General features: G+C 36.2%; 1 protein-coding gene across 2 annotated transcripts in view; it reads right to left on the bottom strand.

The window, feature by feature from the left end:
• Positions 1–301: 301 nt before the first annotated feature.
• The window catches only part of BRINP3 (BMP/retinoic acid inducible neural specific 3), a 354,007-nt gene continuing 334,973 nt past the window's right edge, over positions 302–19,335 (bottom strand). For both annotated transcript variants that reach the window (XM_045876098.1, XM_045876099.1), the window contains one exon: positions 302–1,774. In XM_045876098.1, coding sequence (XP_045732054.1) covers positions 658–1,774 — 1,117 coding nt within the window. In that variant the 3' untranslated portion in view covers positions 302–657. The remainder of the gene's footprint in view (positions 1,775–19,335) is intronic.

Genomic DNA, 19,335 nt, shown 5'->3' on the forward strand with positions numbered 1-19,335 from the left:
TGGTTTTTCTGTATGTTTGCCAGAATGTTCTCATATTTAGTCGGGAAATAGTTCATCTGTTTATTTTAATAATGATGGTGTCTCTAGGAATGATTTATAAGCACATAAAGGCACCCCTGCTGTGCTGTTGACCATAAAAATACAACTGACTACTAAATATTCTACCTAGTTTTCTCTAAAGGCTATTGAAGGGGACCTTCAAATGTTTCCATTGAAAAACTTGGTGAATTTTCCCCAGGTTCTAACAAGCTATATCAAAATAAAACTCATTTCATGGAAAAAAGGAATCCCACAGCATTTCTTTTTAATAACTGTTCAGCTACAAAACTTTATTGGTATCTTTTTATGTTCCCTCTAGAGGATGTAATGCACAAAAGCATTGCCACGGAACATATAAAATTACAAATGAAATTTATTGTAAAAAGTAGAATGTCTTCTAGATTGGTGTCAGTATTTATTTCATTCATAAACCAAAACTGCAGTATAATATATTCATTGTCAGCAAGTTCATGTGTGTAAATTGCCATCCAATGTTATTGACTGATATAAGACAGATATTGAAAAGACAATTTAAATGTACTCTTCCAAACATAAACTGTTCCACAAAAGCACTGTAAAAACTCCTCCAAGGTTTTGGGTTGTGCTTGACATTTATGGTTAACTACATAATTTGGTCGTGTCATAATCCACTGTGTTTGGCAATTTGGCATTAAACGCCTGCAGAGCAGATTGGATCCTCACCACCTCACTAGTAGACAGCTTGAGTCTATGACGAAGCAAGCAAGAGAAAAGATCTAGACGACGCTGGCCAGGTGGGGAGAGTTTATTTACACGGTCTCTTATCTCTAGAAGTTGCAAAAGTGCTGAGTCCTGGGATCCCTGAGTATAGGGGTAGTCCAGCTGCAAAATCAAGTCCCGAATTGCTTCAGGGTCAAAGTGCATGCTGTAACCAAACACTTGAATGTTATTGATTTTCATATAGCCCAGGTTCCGGGAAGGGTCAATAAATTCCAGAGGTTCGTAGTAAATGCTCTCATTGCCATTGGGGCCATTTGACTTGATGCGACTCCTCAGGTAGATGTGCACGGTCTCGAAAAATGTCTTCCACTTGTTGCCCAGAGTCAGCGACCAGTTATAACACTGCAGTGGGAGGTCCAGCTTAGTCCGCTCCCAGTCTGGAAAGCTGTTTTCATTCACAGGCATAAACCAGCTCTCGGAGTGGCTGCCTCCGAAGGGATTGACGTAAACAGCCAACACCGGCTCCAAGGTGCTGTTCTTAGTTAAGCAAATCTGTAAAGAGAGACCCAAGATCATATGGACCAGACTTGACTTGTACTTGTTACTCTTCAAGGTGAGGAGCATCCGCTTACGCCAGGAGGGGTCGAACCAGCTATTGAGGCGCATGTCGTTGCTGATAAAAATGGCATGCACTTCTATTCGTCTGTCAGTCTTCTGCAACAGGTATTTCATCTCCAGGTCTTGCAGGTCAGTCTCAAAGCCAAGATAGTGATCGGTGGACTCGGCGACCTCAGGCTTGCAGAGGCCCTGGCTCAGCATGTAGCCCGTATTGCAAGTACCACAGCGGGTGCGGTTGTCGGGGGCGCAGGTCAGGCAGGCGGAGGCGTCGCCCACCGTGCAGGGCAGGAACGCGGTGCAGACCACCTGGTCGTTCGGGCAGGTGCATGAGTGCGTCTCTTCCGAAAAGCTGCCCAGGAGGCCATTCTCATTGCAGTAGAGAAAAGACTGGATGCGAGTGAGCCAGTAGGTTGAGGTTCTAGAAACACAGAACAACACGAATCTATATGAATACAAAGACATTTTTTGGCGTACTGCAGTAAAATTACCCTTAGCTCTGAAAGCTTCACCATCATTTCTTAGGTTCACTCCAGTTATTTAACCGGGATAAAAGATCCAGACGGTTTCTAATTGAAAATAGATACATTTTAATATAATATTTATATATGCTATATATATATATATATATATTGTACTAGATAACTTTTTTCATTCTTCGTGGCACAAGGTTAGATGGGGATATATTTGATTTGAACTGAAATACTGCATGGAATACCTTCTGAAAAGATAGCCTGTCATTTCGCTAGGGTACTCCGAAGCTTATGGTGAACATAATTGGGTCAGTTATTGTTTTGAAATGCTAACCAGCAACAGGAAATAAAAGTGATATTATCATAAAATATCTAGAGTAGAATTAGAGCATATAAATGGTGACTGCTCATTCATTTGCTCTTAGCTTCATAAAGCACTAATGTTGCAGGAAGCCAAATAGGAAGTAAAATAAAAATGAAAGAAAAATAAACAACTCTAAAATGTCAATCAGTGTATTTAAATCCTCGGGTTTTATCAATATTGACAGAACAAGTACCCACTGAGAAGGAAAATACTATTAAGACATGTTTGACTTTATTCTTACAGGCTGCTCAAGAAAATTGTTGAAAATATCTCGTTAAAACCAACTACAAGTTATTTTAATAAGGGTTAAGTGTGTCAGTTTAATGTGTTTGATGTGAATCATTAACATTTTTCCTCACTTATACCCAGACATCAGGCTAATCATGATGCAAATGTAAGAATTTACTTTTCGTGTAAAACATTATTCAAACTCTTGGTGTGTTTAAAAATCTCAGTAAAATAACGAAGGAAAATTGTGTGGCCCTGTAATCAGTTAATTCTTTGTTTTTATCGCAGCTGTATGATCACGGAAGAGTTGAAGGGTGTCTATAACGTGCCATTTTCTCGTGTGAAAAATGGGAATAGCAGTACCTTCCATAGTGAGTTCTTGTGAGAAATAGTTAGGCTCAGACTGCATGCACGTGGTTAGAATATTGCACAGTGTATCAATTTTTGATATTCTTATGCCTTTCTGGTGTTCATTATTTAGTACCTATGAGATTTTCTGCGAAATATATCTATTACACTCCATCCTTTACACTTACACACTGCTCCAGTTTCAAAGACTTTGTCCATGCAGAATACTGGTAAAACACAGGCACTAATCTGTCCAAATAACCAATAAAAACAATGCGTTCACTATCCATAACAATATTTGAGCTATTTAAATTACATATTCATTTCCATTCCCTGCCCATCCTCCCTTTGCAATGCAACACCTTTTTTTTTTTTTTTTTAAGTGAGTTCTTCCTTGTTTTCCCAAATAAATCCAAAAACTCCTTTCTTCCCTCTCATGGCACTTACTTATCTTTTTCATGGTACCTTTTTCACTTAAAATTTTGTATTATTCTGTACCTACTTGTTCATACTCCATTTATCCTATTAAATATAATTCCCAGCTTGCCAGAAGCCCGTATGCCTGCTCAGGGCTGTATATCCAATGCCAAGTAGACTACCAAGACATCACAGCCCTTTAATGTTTAATGAATCTTGAATCAAATGCATATATGAATTAAAAGACATTTTCTCAATAAGTATAATTTTGAGTGAAATTTAAAGCCCTAAAAAGAACATTTAATACAGTTGTAAAGACCCAGCTCTCTTGGGTTGCAGGAAGTAGAGTTACACAACATACACTTTGACTTTTGCACAATTAAATATATAAAAAGCTTTTCTTTTCCACCTTCCCTAAATGTAACTTTTTTGTTATAGACCCAGAAGAAAAGAAAAAAACAAAAACAAAAGCAAAAAAACTAAACTAAACCAAACCCAACCAAAGCATAAAACATCTTCCTCTTAATTATTTCTCACACTGAAAAACACTGACTGGAAACTCGAACCTATTAAATTCATTTCTAACTTTTTCTAGATTCTTTAAAAATAAGTTCTCAGAAGAATTCTCCCAGGAGTATACCCAAGGGTGGTGAAATAGCGATGCTGTGAGGCTCTTTGGCACTTTGTGAGCCATACATCTACATATGAGGGCCTCTAGCTCTAGTTGTTTACTCCCCGCAGAATAAATGTGCAAAAAGCTTCCTTCTGTGGTGTATGAAATAACTTGATTCTTTCTCTACTGAGTTTAGACATATAGAAATTATTACTGATTTTTAATCTACAGCTACTGATGTATTTATTCCATCAGTTTTCTCTTTCACAGGCTGTTAATGTCTCTCCATCTTGGCTTCTTTCTCTCTCTTTTCTCTCCCTCCCTCCCTGCCTCCCTTCCTTCCTTCCTTTCTTTTCTATGTTCTCTTCTCCCTTCTTCCCCCCTTTCTCTCTCTCTCTTCTGTAACTGTGTCTTCCTAATATAAAAAATATAAAATATATATCCTATCTGGATTGAAAATTATATTTTCTTCCCTGAAACCAAAGCATAAATTCCCTGAGCCAATTCATCTTTCATTGTAAGCTCTAATCATGTTTCCAAATCGTAAGGACAAACAAAATATGAAATAAATAGACCTAAGGCTAAAGACAGAGCTCACAAAACTAGGGCACTGTAGAAAGAAGCATTTGGACACTTTAGAAAAGCAATGGCTTTTCCAGCTTTCAATCTCTTCCAATCCTTTCCACGTCCCCGCAGATGCATTACTGAAGGAATGTGTTTCGGCTTCGTGGGTTTCAGCTTGTCATGTATGAATATTGATAACTTGGCACACTGTCAAAGCTCCCGTACCCTGGGACGGAAGAGCTAGCGTGTGGATTTTCTTCTTTTAGGCTTCTTGTCCTTTCTCCCCTCCTACCTACCTTTTGACTGTTTTACTGTATTTCACAAGTAAGGAATAGATTTTTAAAGGAAAATTTAATGCAATAATCAGTCTTTGCTTTACTCCTTGTAAAATCTTGGCTAAAGCAGGAGTCAAAAATAGAGAAGGGAGCCCCTTTGGATTTTTCATTTACCCAAATAATCACGTAGTTTTATTTTTCCCAAAAAAGTAAAATTTAACTGCTTTTTTTCTTTATTCTAAAGCATTTAAACTTATTTTAAATAAGTCTGATTGTTAAGTAACTTCGTAAATTCATTTAATTAATGTAAAATAAATAAAAATCAAAAGTAGCCTGTATTGAGCATTTTTTTAAACACTCTGCTTCCTTTTATATCTAAATATATAAAGAAAGTAGTACCACATTTCTTTTATTCTCATCTATAGCTTATATTCATATTAATTATTTGGTGTCTCCTTGGGCTAAGGCTAGAGGATGCAATGTCAACAGATGGACTCCTGGCAAGCAGGTCTTTTGGCCCTTTTCATCAAGCATGTGGCATGGTTTGTGCCGTCTACTTAATTGCACTTTAATAAATATTTACTAAATAAAGGGAATGATAAAGGAGGGAGAGAGGAGTAAGGAGAGGGAGAGACAGAGATTAGAGTGAAGAATTATGGATTATGGGAGAACAGAAGACAGAAATAGAAGAACGAATTACAAAGGGCCTTGGCCTGTGGTAGCTACTATGACATGGAGCATTTCAGGAAGGGCAGGAACTCCTTTATCTATCAGGAACCGAGTTTGCATTTTGGAAATACTTTCTACAAAGGCTTTTATGGGACAGTATTAAAAAGAGAAAAATGCCTCCCAGAGTTAAGTTAAAATTTTAAAATTTAGGTTAAAATTTAAGCTAAAAGCCTATAGCATGTTGCTATTTGAGGAATCACGTGGCATACGAATTTGGGAGCTTTGGTTCAATCTGTAATATTCTCCATGTGTTGAAGATCTGTTCTTCTCCACAGGATACATCAGAATGCCCTAGACTAAAAGATGAATACCTGATTTCTGGGCTGGACTCTACCCGGTGACCTGGGACAGGTCACTTAGTGTCCTTAACCTTAAGCAGAGCTTGAAGAAACACTAAAAGTTTGGTTCTGCATGACCCTGGGGAATACAGATAGCTTTCTGAACCTTTGTGTGTTCCTGTGTGACTCCACTTGCCGATCTTTTGTCAGGGTGGAATGGTGTAGCATATAACCCCCATCATCCCCGTCTCACATGTGGTGGCTGCTCATAATGAAACAATGTGAATGAAATGCTTGTCTCTCAAACTTTCCTGTTACTAAGAATATCAACTAAGATATGGTCTTATTCTTATAGTTTCGAATGATGATAAGTGTGATTGGTGAAACAGATTCCTGGGCCTCCCTCCAGAGATACTATAAGAATTTCTAGGCGTAGGGCCCAGGAATATGCAATCCCAGAGGATGTTATGTACAGCTGGGCTGCAAGGTTCCTATGTGAGAAAATTAACAACCCAAATAGCGACTAGGGGCACTTTAAATACCATCTAGCCATCAGCATGTAAGAATACGTGCTATGGTGAGCGCTGTGAATTGTGCAAGACTGTTGAATAACAGATCTGTACTTCTGAAACAAATAATGCAAATTATGTTAAGAAAAAGAAAAAAAAGAGAAGATAGCAGGAAGGGAAAAATGAAGGGGGTGGAAATCGGAGGGGGAGACGAGCCATGAGAGACTATGGACTCTGAAAAACAAACTGAGGGTTCTAGAGGGGAAGGGGGTGGAGGGATGGGTTAGCCTGGTGATAGTTATTAAAGAGGGCACGTTCTGCATGGAGCACTGGGTGTTATACGCAAACAATGAATCACAGAACACTACATCAAAAACTAATGATGTAATGTATGGTGATTAACATAACATAATAATAAAAAGAGAAATATTGTTTCAAAAAAAAAAAAGAATATGTTCAGAAAAGGTAGAGAAAAGTTACAATTTGTGTGGAGAAGTGTCAGCATCAGATGGCTACGCTACAGTTTGCAAACCCTACACCAGAAAATTTGCCATGTGCATACATTAAAGAACAAAACAAACACAAAGCCTAGCTTAATCACTAAATTCTACGTTGTTACAGTAATATTAATTATTTAGTGACTACCTCTCATGTCATGGACCAGCTACTTCGTAATTCATTATTGAAAATTCTTCACAGTAGTTTCCAAAGGTTAACCTCATTTTAAAAATTTAAAAATACTGAGGTTCATAGTTTTAATGACTTCCTCTGTTACATATCTGTTAAGTAGAAAAATGAAGACAAAGTCAGAGAAGCAAATTTAAATATTATTTTTTTTTTAAATGTGGTTGAAAGTGTTGTTCCATGGGATCGTGAGAAAAAGTACTTAATAAATGACTTTAGGAAAATATCCATGTATTGCTATTAGCTGGACAGCATCCAGGATAAAATAACTTTTAATTTGATAAAAGTAACTTTTAATTATGATATAAAGTTTAGTTTTTTGAGTGACAGTATACTCTATTGGCTTCAATCACTTTTGGGGAGCCAAACTATCAACTTTGAATCTAGTTTCATTTACCTCATATATAAATTGGGAATAAAATATAGGTTGTTGTGAAAATTAAAGCACAATTTCAGGAAAAGCACTTAAAAGAGTACTATGCACAGAATAAATGGGAAATAAATGTAATGCTTATTTTTATTATTATTGTGTTACTACTGTTACCTTTTAAAGAAATATCATTGTATGTAGTTCCTTTAATACAAATGCTTTTTCCTCCAGGAAATAGAAAATTTTTATTTTATCTACAATTCATGCATTGTATGCATAATATTACACTGTATTTCTGCATTTTATCTTTATCAAAATAAACACAGTTATTGATAACACGGTCAAGACTATATTTAAAAGCACGTGTGCGGCCTCCTTTGATAGTTTTGAAAATCTAAAACGTGTGTAAAGACAATATTGCTCAAATTCAGGACATATATTCTAATGTGCAATGGTTTGCATTGAGGTATTAGAACATATGTTGATATAAAAACAATTACCTCCTCTCATGGTTAAATCCTCTCTGAGCACTAATAATCTTATTTCAAAGGTCCCTTATTTCAACCTTCTAATCTTTTATTGCTCTCCAAATCTGTGCAATGTTGATCCAGATTTTAAAACCTAAACAATATAATTTCAGTATCTTTTTGAAGTTAAATATCACTCTTTTGAGTAGAGCATTTCATTTCAGCCTTCCTAGATTTATGTTTCTCCGACTCTAATACTTTAAACTAAATATGAGCTTGGGATTAAGCACCCACACCTATTTAAACAATCATAAACTGATTATTAGCTCAGCCACAGACAGATAATATCAAATAATATTCTGTCACTTGCCCTCTTCCAATTCTGCTGCTCTGACCATCTCAGCCTTGACAATGTGGCCTGGAGCTCATGGTGACACCCCCAACATATAATAGTCTCACTCTTAGAAACAGTTTTACACCCCAAGAAAAAGAATGTCATTGTCAAAGGTCCCTCAGCCATCGGTCTCCCAAGGAAGTCTCTATATACCACATGTGTATATAGATACAAATCTATAGACTTATAGACACATATATATATATATATATACACATTTTAATTCAAGTATCTACTAATAATTTTGGTTTGCAGAAAGACAAAGGGAGTGAAGCAGTTGAAGATGTAGGTTATATTTTAAAGAAATTATTACCCACAGGGCGCCTGGATGGCTCAGAGTCCTGGGATCGAGCCCTGCATTGGGTTCCCTGCTCAACAGGGAGTCTGTTTCTCCCCCTCCCTCTGCTTCTCCCCTTGCTCATGCTCTCTCTCTCTCTCTCTGTATCTCTGTGTCTCGAATGAATTAAAAAAAAAAAAAAGAAATTATTACCTGGTAGTAACAGTCATTGAGGTTTTATCATGAGCATAGTCTTTTAATAGGCATTATTTATTGATTCCTCTCAATTCTCACTACTCCCTGAGTAAGGATGTTTGTTACCCCAATTTATAAGTAAGGGCATGCATTTTAAAAAGCTTAAATAACTAGAACTTGTTCAAAGTCCAACAGCTAGTAAGTGATAGAACTGAAACTACACATCCCTGGTCTTTATTACTCCCAGTGATCTTTTTGGATATGACATCAAAAGCACAATCAAGAAAAGCAAAAATTAATAAGGAGGGCAAGAACAAACAAAAGGTTTCAGTCCAACTAATTTGTGACACATTTGGTTGAGTGGCATACACAGACAAATCTGCTTACATTTTTGTCCCCAAAGATGCTGCGTCTGATTCTACAGTTCAAAAAAATCAAAAGATATGTTTTTCTCCTACTTGTGACATAAAATATGAAAAGAGACAGGTCAACATTCAGGCTGCGACATGTGAGGCACACAAAAATGAACACAATTACATTACTCGAAGTGAAGAGAAATTATCAAAAGAACACCAGCATTTTCCTAATTAGAGTCCACGTTTCATTTTCTTCCAAAGATTACCAAAAATTGAAATATCTTACCCACTAAGTCATATTAGATAGTAAGTTAAAAGAGCTTAAAAAGTATTTATTATGTGCAAGTTCAGCTAGTAAGCGGTTAGTGTAATTGATGAATATTGACACAAATGCAATTATTTTGCAAAGACAGGTAAATCTGATGTCTCCTAAGTGCATTCATAACATCCTGGTTTTCATCCACCATAACATTCATTACACCAAGTCATTATTACCAAATCATCTGTATTTCATTACATTATACTTTCTATGAAGGAAAATATGTATTTGTTTACTTCACTATTTTCCTATCACAGCATACTAAATCAATGTGCAATGTTTATACTTAAATTCCCCCATTACAACCTTCTAAACCTTTATTGGTCTTAAAATGTGTGCATTATGGATCCAAATTTGAAAATCTAAATAATATAATTAAGGAATTTAAAATAAAATATTTATAAAGAGACCATTCCATTTCATCTTTCACAGATGTATTCATCTCTGATCCTAGTACTTCAAATTTAATATAAATTTTATATAAGTGGATAAATTAGTGAACAAGAGAGGAAGCTGAAAAAGCAAATTTAAAACTAAATTAGAAATGTCCTTCATTGTTTTTGTTGTTGTTGTTGTTAGTATTTCATATGGCTTTCTTGATTTCCAGTAAGTGATTAAAATTTTAAAAAATTGTCTTATTTTCATAATATCTGCTTTTTTAAAGTATGTTTCATGACCAATTTCTTATCAACTTACAGAAGATCAATAAAAAGTGAACTCTATCATTTAAATAATTTAATCAATTTTAATGTTTTTCTAAAACGAATAACCAGGGGTGCCTGGGTGGCTCAGTTGTTAAGCGTCTGCCTTCGGCTCAGGTCATGATCCCAGGGTCCTGGGATCAAGCCCCACATCGGGCTCCCTACTCTGTAGGAAGCCTGCTTCTCCCTCTCCCACTCCCCCTGCTTGTGTTCCTGCTCTCATTGTCTCTCTCTCTCTCTGTCAAAAATATAAATAAAATCTTAAAAAAATGTATAACTAATAATCAATACTATTTACATTTAAAGCCTATTTTTAAATTAAATAAACAAAATATAATTTGCCCAAATCTGATGTCCATCTATTCATATACCTATGAACACAATTACGGCGTGAACTGTCTATGATATACCCACCTTTGACTTAGAAACATCCCTCCAAATAGAATGTCTCCAAACTTACCATTTTCTTCTTTCTTTCTTTTTTTTTTTTTTAAAGATTTTATTTATTTATTTGAGACAGAGAGAATGAGAAGGAGGAAGGTCAGAGGGAGAAGCAGACTCCCTGCCGAGCAGGGAGCCCGATGCGGGACTCGATCCCGGGACTCCAGGATCATGACCTGAGCCGAAGGCAGTCGCTTAACCAACTGAGCCACCCAGGCGCCCCATTTTCTTCTTTCTTAATACAATCATCATTGTTGTCTATAATGGTGGATATCAACTTACCCCTTTGTGCCTCACTTGTCAAGCAAGAAGCCCTGCACTTGCTTTTTTTGACATTTTGTTACATTTGTGTACTAGCAAGCTAACTTTAAAATTGATCCATTTCTAATTCATGACACCCCTATATTTTTAATATATAAGATGCATTTTGCCTAGCTTTTGAAGCCATTCCCAAACTGACAGCACCTAGCTTTCAATGCTTAATAAACTATATTCTCCAGGGCTGTCCCTGTTCCTCTCCCGAAATATGTGATGCTCAATTTCAACTACATTGAATTTTCTTGTTATAGAATTTAACGTCTTTCTCCTCCACTTAACCTGTTCAAGATGAAAATTGAATCATTTCCACTCTAGACAGTCTTTTTTTGACAATAAAACAACTAAATTCCTTGAATGCGTGTATCAGTTATCTCTATTACTGTATTTGTAATTAAGCCATGTATAATTGTGGTTTAATAGATTCTTGTCTCATTATTTCAACTAAAGTATACTGTTCATGATAATATCTGTAATTTCCTACATGTTAGTTTTCTTAATTGGGGTATGAGCTCTTCAGAAAAAAGAAATGACTGTTATTTCATTGGAATTCCTAGAGACCAACAAAATGCCTTCCTGGACCTTCCAAACAAAACTGCTAAGTCGAAATTGAATTATGGACTTACGTTTGTGAAAAAATGTCAGAGGGAGTATGCTTAAAACTCCTCAATGTAAAATGCCAAAAAATTCTGGCAATAACTATTTTTAATGCATTATAATATGGAAAGAAAGATGCTGTAAACTTCACAGGCTGAAACTGAAGTAAAAGAACAATATGGAGAAAGACATATGTATGCCTGATCTCGACGATGGGGTGGTCATCTTGGGTATCAGAGACAAAGTCTGGTACACTGGATGGCAAGAAGTTGAATTGGGGAGGGTATGTGCTATGGTGAGTGCTGTGAATTGTGTAAGACTGTTGAATCACAGATCTGTACCTCTGAAGGAAATAATACATTATATGTTAAAAAAATAAATGAAGAAGATAACAGGAGGGGAATAATGAAGGGGGGGCAGGGAGGGAGAATTTTTAAAAGCAGGAGAAACCGAGGAAAATTAAAAACGTAATTCAACTGGCATCTAAATTTTTAATAGCCAGGTATGCAGAGTCAAAATAATTGTCAAATTAGAACCCACTGAAACTATCTTTCAAGAATGAAAGCAACATAAGGACAGTTTTACGTAAACTAAAATTGTCAGAATTTGCCTCTAGTAGACCCTCACTAAAAAAAAGTAGTTTGGGCAAAAGAAAACTGTTCCTAACATTCTAACATAAGGAATGGAGAGCAAAGAAATTGGTAAACCACTGGGTAATTCTAAAAGAATATTGGAAGTATAAAACAATAACAATACAATAACAATACTGTTTAATTTCTTAGATTAAAATATAGTATTGAAGTTAGGAACAACTTGAATAATAATTCAAGGATGCTTAGAGCCTATATTATTAAGGAGGGCACGTTCTGCATGGAGCACTGGGTGTTATACGCAAACAATGAATCATGGAACACTACATCAAAAACTGATGATGTAATGTACGGTGATTAACATAACATAATAAAAAAAAAGTGAAAAAAAAAACCCAGCAACAAAAGCAACCAACATCTAGCAAAGGCAGAGAGCAAATGAGTGCCTGCCCTGACCTCATTGCTAGTAGAAGGGAAAATACATAATCTATAAATTCAAAAACAGGAATGAAAATAATTATTTTAAAATGCTCCAAAATTGTTGTAAGGTGGCAAAATTAAACATATATGTTTTCTAGAGGAGTGTACATTCTGCAAAGGACTTGAAGAATCAATATAAATAAAATTATTTTAACCATGAGCTCACAACCACAAAAAAAAAAAAAAAAAGCACATGAGGTTGTGGTATTTTTTATTTGTGATTGTTTTCACCCTTATACATTATTTTCACCCTTCTCTATGTTGGATACCATGGCCTAGAATCATAATACTACTTTTACACATATTTTCAACTCCCTGCTTCCATTTGGCAAGAACTTAACCCTGATTATCTGGATAATAAATGACAAGAAACTGGGCAAAATCTTGTTTTTATGTCCCACACAAGAAAATGTGAAAATCTGAAAGCACTACAGTTATAAGTTATAAGATACCAGTATTATGTATATTATTTATGCTTTTCCAATTACTGAACAACTGTGGGTAGTGTAAGAATGATAGTTATTCTCTCAGTGTGAACAGCAGTGCTGTACTCTAACTACAAAATTGCAAAGGGTTCATTGAATTTACTGCAGATTATAAATGTGATATTGCACAGGATTATTTTCAGACTACTAATTTTATTATTTTTATTATTTATAGCGAGAGAGAGAGAGAGTGTGTGGGTGGAGGGGCAGAGAGACTGGGAGAGAGAGAATATTAAACAGGCTCCATGCCCAGGGCAGAGCCCGACGCTCATTTTGTAATTTGAAATCCTGTTTCTCAATGTGATAGTATTAGGAGTTAGGGATTTGGGGAAGTAATTAGGTAATAAGGATGGAGCCATCATCAGTGGAATTAGGCCCTTAGAAAAGGGACCCTAGACAGCTGGCTCACCCTGTTTCCACACAGTAAGAAGATGGTTATCGGGACGCCTGGGTGGCTCAGTCGTTAAGCGTCTGCCTTCGGCTCAGGTCATGATCCCAGGGTCCTGGGATCAAGCCCCGCATTGGGCTCCCTGCTTCGTGGGAAGCCTGCTTCTCCCTCTCCCACTCCCCCTGCTGGTGTTCCCTCTCTTGCTGTGTCTGTCTCTGTCAAATAAATAAAATCTTAAAAAAAAAAAAAAAAAAAAGAGGATGGTTATCTATAAAGCAGGAAGTGACCTCTCACTAGACACCAAATCTTCCTGTGCCTTGATCTTGGTCCTCTAGCCTCCAGAACTGTGAAAAATACACATTTGTTGTTCAAGTCACCCAGTCCATGGTATTTTCGTGATTGCTGCCCAAACTGACTACGACCGGTATTATCTCCTAATTTTTCTACCAACTTAATATTACATTTAAGTCTGTGGAAACTAAAAGTGAACCAAATGACTGTTTAGAAAACAGAAACAATTCAGTATGTCTAGCCTTCTTTGGCCTCATTATTTTCCAAATGAGACTACAGAAAATGATGGATTATTTTAAATGATCATTCCACATCTATTCAGAAAACAAATAGTAGAGCAATCACTTTAATCCTTGGGTTCTCAAGCAGACTTACATTATATAGAACATCTCTTTCCTCAGCATACAAGACATTCCATTAACCAAAATATCATCTGATAGGGAAAAAAATGAGTCACTCTGGATGATATCAGCAGTGACATAAATCCAATGGGCATTCAAAATGTACTGTTCTCTCACTTGCAGGGTAAACCACAACAATACAAATAGGAGCTTCTTATCAATTGGCAGAAAGATAGAGAGAAACTTGTATCATTTCAAGAGCTTCATCTGTTCTGTTGGTGGGGGGGGGACATCCACAAGTTTATTCCTTAGCGTTGAAGGTTTAGCCTTAATTTAATTTTTGAACAGTAAATCCATTTTGAAATTATTTGAAAATTAGGTATTATCATTTTTTTGCTTACAAATTAATTTTAAATTATCTGTTTTTCTTTTCATTTGTTACCATTGCCATTTATTATCTTTTTTTTTAAGATTTTATTTATTTATTTGACAGAGAGAGAGATAGCGAGAACAGGAACACAAGCGGGGGAGTGGGAGAGGGAGAAGCAGGCTTCCTGCCAAACAGGGAGCCTGATGTGGGACTTGATCCCAGGACCCTGGGATCATGACCTGAGCCGAAGGCAGACGCTTAACGACTGAGCCACTCAGGCGCCCCACCATTTATTATCTTTTAATAATCAACAATCCTTTGAAAGGTAAAAAAGACATTATATGCAAATAACTGTTAAAACCATGATGTAAAAAAAATCAGGTAATTCCTCTTATGTGTTTATATATGAGATGTATAATAAGTACCTATTGTAATACAAATAGTTTGACCTTATAAAATCATGTCATTTGCAAACCAAGAGTTAACAAAGGCCATTCTAGAGATAGTTCACCAGATCCATAGAATGTATGTATTAGAGGTCGCACTTACTATGTGCCGGGGACTATTTAAACATCTTACGTATATAAATATACATTTAGCCTTTGCAACAACTCTATGAAGTGAGTACTATCATTTTTCACAACATGCCCGTTAAGTGACAGCACAGTGTCTATAAAAATGAGCCAGTGTCCATGCTCTTCATCACTCCACTATATTATCTATGGTGTTACTGGCCCAATAAAGGCATATATGAAAAAATGATGAGAAAGGGTATTTTTCTAGATATTATGATTTCAGCCTACCTCCTCAGGTGACAATTGTCTGAAATGTTTTTACAGTCCAGATAAGCTTTGGACAAAATGTAAACTACTATACTGTTCCTGGATTAACCAGCACAAAGTGAGATGAAAATATAATTCATACTGACATCTTAATATCATCATGATGTTTAATAATCTAAAATCCCATATTTTATATATTATGTTAAAGTCATAGGATAGTGAAAAAGAATCATGTGGTACAAAGGAGATTCTGAAATAACTTGCATCAGTGTGTCTCAGAGACATTCTATCCATTTAACTGAAGAAAGAGTAGGTCTACCTCAGTTTCTGTTTAGAACAATAATGAATTTTTACATCACATGTACCTTGCATGAAAGAAGAAAAACAAGACCTAAGTGGATACAGGGCTAAAACCAACTTGTCTTTGATTCTGGAAGTTAAATTATTATTATGTAAACATCTTTAGTCATGTTTCCTTATCCTTCTAGCATAGGATAAAACTGTTGGAAAATACTCATGTTATTTTTCATTGAATATTTCACCTATTGATTTTAACAAAGAGGCAAAACACTTGACAATCAACAAAAGTATTAACAACTTGGGAAAGAATGTGGATTCTTCAGGCATTTTTGAATACACCTGGAAGATTTTCAATGCTTGTTTGAAATAAAACCTGGAGGTGGAGGTGGGTGAAAAAAAATAGGACTTTTAAAAAAATAAGTATGTGTTTTTCCTCAGTTAGCCAGATCCCTACAGTGCAGTTATTTTTGAAACAATGTCAAATTAATGTTGAGAATGAATTTGTTTTCCTGGTTCGCAAGAATTTAGTAGAATTTCAAAAATATTATTTTAATATTAATTAATATTAACTGAAATTATTGGAATCATTGAGTATATCTAAGTATATTAAGATTTTGTTGACTCTGCTAGCACATAAGCCAATATTCTATATATATATTTCAGAATGCCTTTTGCTTTTCAATGAAAAGTTCAGAGAATCCGTTTGCAGCTTTAGATTGGGAAACAAAGTCAGTAAACCAATAAATACATACTGATTCTTTTTAATCCAATGTATGCTTTTCCTCTTCCAGTGAATCGAAAGTCTCTTTTTAGTGTCTTCCTAACAGTATTTGGACTCTTAGAAGAAATGTTTTTTCTCACTTCAGTTTATTCCCACATATATCACTCCTGTAAATGATCTCAAGTACAACCTCTTCCTATTTCTCTAAATTGAGAGAAGCATGTCACCATATATCAATGCCAGAGTTGTTTTGGGGAGATTGTGCTGAAGCACTACATTCCCCAGGAAAAAACCCAGGATTAAATCAAACCTACAACTTTCATTTCCGTATTCAGGGCATAGTTTCTCGTATGAAAAGAAAATCACATGTTTTTCTTCCTAAAGAAAAATTTTCTTACTACAGAAAAAATCTGTATGTTTCCTTCCTAAAAGTATTACAGACTATTGTGTCAAATTCTTCCACTCCTGCTGACCTCTAAGTGCCTTTGATTCTAATTATTTTCATCTAGAGAACAGACAGGTGGAGGGGGGCACCAACTGTGCCCATGAATATTAAGTTCTGAAAGTCTTTTTTTTTTTTTTTAGACTTTATTTATTTGACAGAGAGAGATGGAACACAAGCAGGGGGAGTGGGAGAGGGAGAAGCAGGCTTCCTGCCAAAAAGGGAGCCCGATGCGGGGCTCGATCCCAGGACCCTGGGTCATGACCTGAGATGAAGGCAGACACTTAACAACTGAGCCACCCAGGTGCCCCAAGTTCTGAAATTCTTCTGGCCTCTTCCGAATACATTGTGTTTCCATTAATACCTATGTGCGATCATCTCACTCTTCAGATAAAAACCTTCCAATCATCTCATTTAACATAAAAGTCTTTAGAGTGACTTCTAAGATCCTGCATAACCAGCGCCCCCTACCATTCTCTAACCTCACTGAGATTTCTTTCCTACTTTCTTTCTCCAACCAGCCTCACTGCCTCCTTGCTCCTTCCTGAGCACTCTTTTGCTCCTGCCTCTAGGCATTTTTCAATTGCTCTTTCTAGTCCTGGATTTCCCTTGATCACACATCTATCTCTATGGTCTACTTCATCTCCTTCAGATGTTTAATCTCGTATTTTTTTTAGTTGAGGCTTTCCATAGATATCCTGTTTAAAATTGTTGGCCACCCCAGCCCTCCCTCCCTATCACCCTTCTCTGCTTTATTTTTCTTGGAACATTAATGTTCATGCTGTTTTAAATGTCTCTCTAGGGGCGCTTGTGTGGCTCAGTCAGTTGAGCGCTGGACTCTTGATTTCGGCTCAAGTCATGATCTTGGGGTCCTGAGATTGAGCTCTGCGTGGGGCTCAGCATTCTGTGGAGTCTGCTTGAGTTTCTCTCCCTCTGCTCCTCCCCCTGCACACACACACTCTCTCTCTCTCCCTCCCAAATAAATAAATCTTTAAAAATAAGATAATAATAATAAATAAATCTCTCTCTCTTCACCAGAATGTTAGCTCCAGTGAAGGTAGGAATTTGTAACCCACTTTAGAGTTACATTCCCAGAAACACTATCTGGGTTATAGTATGCATTCAGTAAATTATGTTGAAGAATAAATAAATTCATTAGAAAATTTATAAAGTGAGAGGCATTCTTAGTAGACACACATAAGTATAGCTTATTCAACTTGCCTATTTTCAATTTACAGAAGGTTCTCTCAGATATAGTACAAACACTTCTCAGCAAAGTAGAAACACGTTGACTTGAAAATCATTACTCATTTCTCTTCCTTTTGCTCTGAACACTATGTTCTATGCTTCAACAATCAAACTTCAATCTATTCAGTTTTCTTTTATCAAGCACTGGGATATTTGGAATAAAAATTCCACTTGGGGGAAGTTTTAGCATAAGGCAAAATTGAAGAGCAAAGAGAGGGTCAATCTTTTTTTTTTTAAGATTTTATTATTTATTTGACAGAGAGAGAGCGCGGAAGGGAGTGCGCAAGCAGGGGGAGCAGCAGAGGGATAAGGAGAAGCAGGCTCTCCACTGAGCAGGGAGCCCGATGTGGGGTCTGATCCCAGGACCCCGAGATCATGACCTGAGCCAAAGGCAGATGCTTAACCAACTGAGCCACCCAGGCACCCCAAGAAGGGTCAATCTTTAAATCTATTTCTCACCTATAACTTGACAAATATTTCTAGATCTCAGCTTCTTATCACATGTTCTAGATAGCATCCATCTGCCTTTCCCCGGAAAAGTAAATGAATGCTACTTCCATCCACATTAAAACATCTTTTGTTCTATCATCAGTATCTGAGTTTATTATTTTCCACACTTTCTTAAAGAAAGGAAGAACATGGGAAAGAAACTTCTATGTTTTTATATATCAGCAACAGAAATCAAGGTTGAACAATTAAATCAATAATAAGTTAGGATGACTTAATAACTTCCTAAGCTCAGTGCTTTCTGGACACAGACGTGAAGACATTCAGACCAAGAGAGGAGCCCTGAATGTCACAGTCACCGACAGCTGTAGAAAAGCAAAGGTGACAGATAATTTTTTATTGTAGTTTTAATATTTAAGAATATTTTGCTTAATGGCTCTGATACACATAAAACACGGTAGATGAAACTGATTTTCTGAACACATTCTATTGCAGCTTTCTATTTGGCTTCCTTACGCATTAACAGCGAAATGAGATTTGAAGTAAATGTACATGCTTCTCTGAGGAATCCTCTGAGAAACAAAGCAACTGTGTTGCCCAAAAGATGACAGCCACTGGAGGAGTTTTTTGGTGAATCTTAACTTTGCTAATTCATTCACTCTATTTCTATTCTTTTCGTTTCATTCCACCAAGAATAAGCAACATTCATTTCTTCCTCTGTAGTGTAAAATCAAAGGAAAAATGGTGGTGTTCCCTAAAGCTGTGTACAGTAATGCTTATACTTGGTAATATTTATCTACATGAGGCTACATTAAAATGGATTTTAGTAGCCATAACTTTCTCCTCAGAATAAATGTCACGTTGTTTCTGAAAAATACTTAATGGAAGTATCTGCGTCTCACAAGTGTAGTTAAAAGCTACCATTAATAACTGAAAATTGATTGAAATAGACAACATCTGCTTTTAGAACCAAAGACTCCAACAAATAATGTGTTATTCTGGCAAGTGGGAATACACACATTTCAGATATGCTATGGCATGTCACATACACGAGAAAATTAGCTTTCAAAGTGGTATGTCAACATTAATTTTCATAGTTTTATAATATCTCTAATCATAACCAATGGGGTTAGACAAAAACACCTGCTGTCCTTTCTGTTATTTGTTTGACAAATTAAATTCA

The sequence above is a fragment of the Mirounga angustirostris genome, unplaced genomic scaffold, assembly GCF_029215605.1.
Source record: "Mirounga angustirostris isolate CCGP_5_RB_7025 unplaced genomic scaffold, mMirAng1.0.hap1 SCAF_6, whole genome shotgun sequence".
Lineage (NCBI taxonomy): Eukaryota > Metazoa > Chordata > Mammalia > Carnivora > Phocidae > Mirounga > Mirounga angustirostris.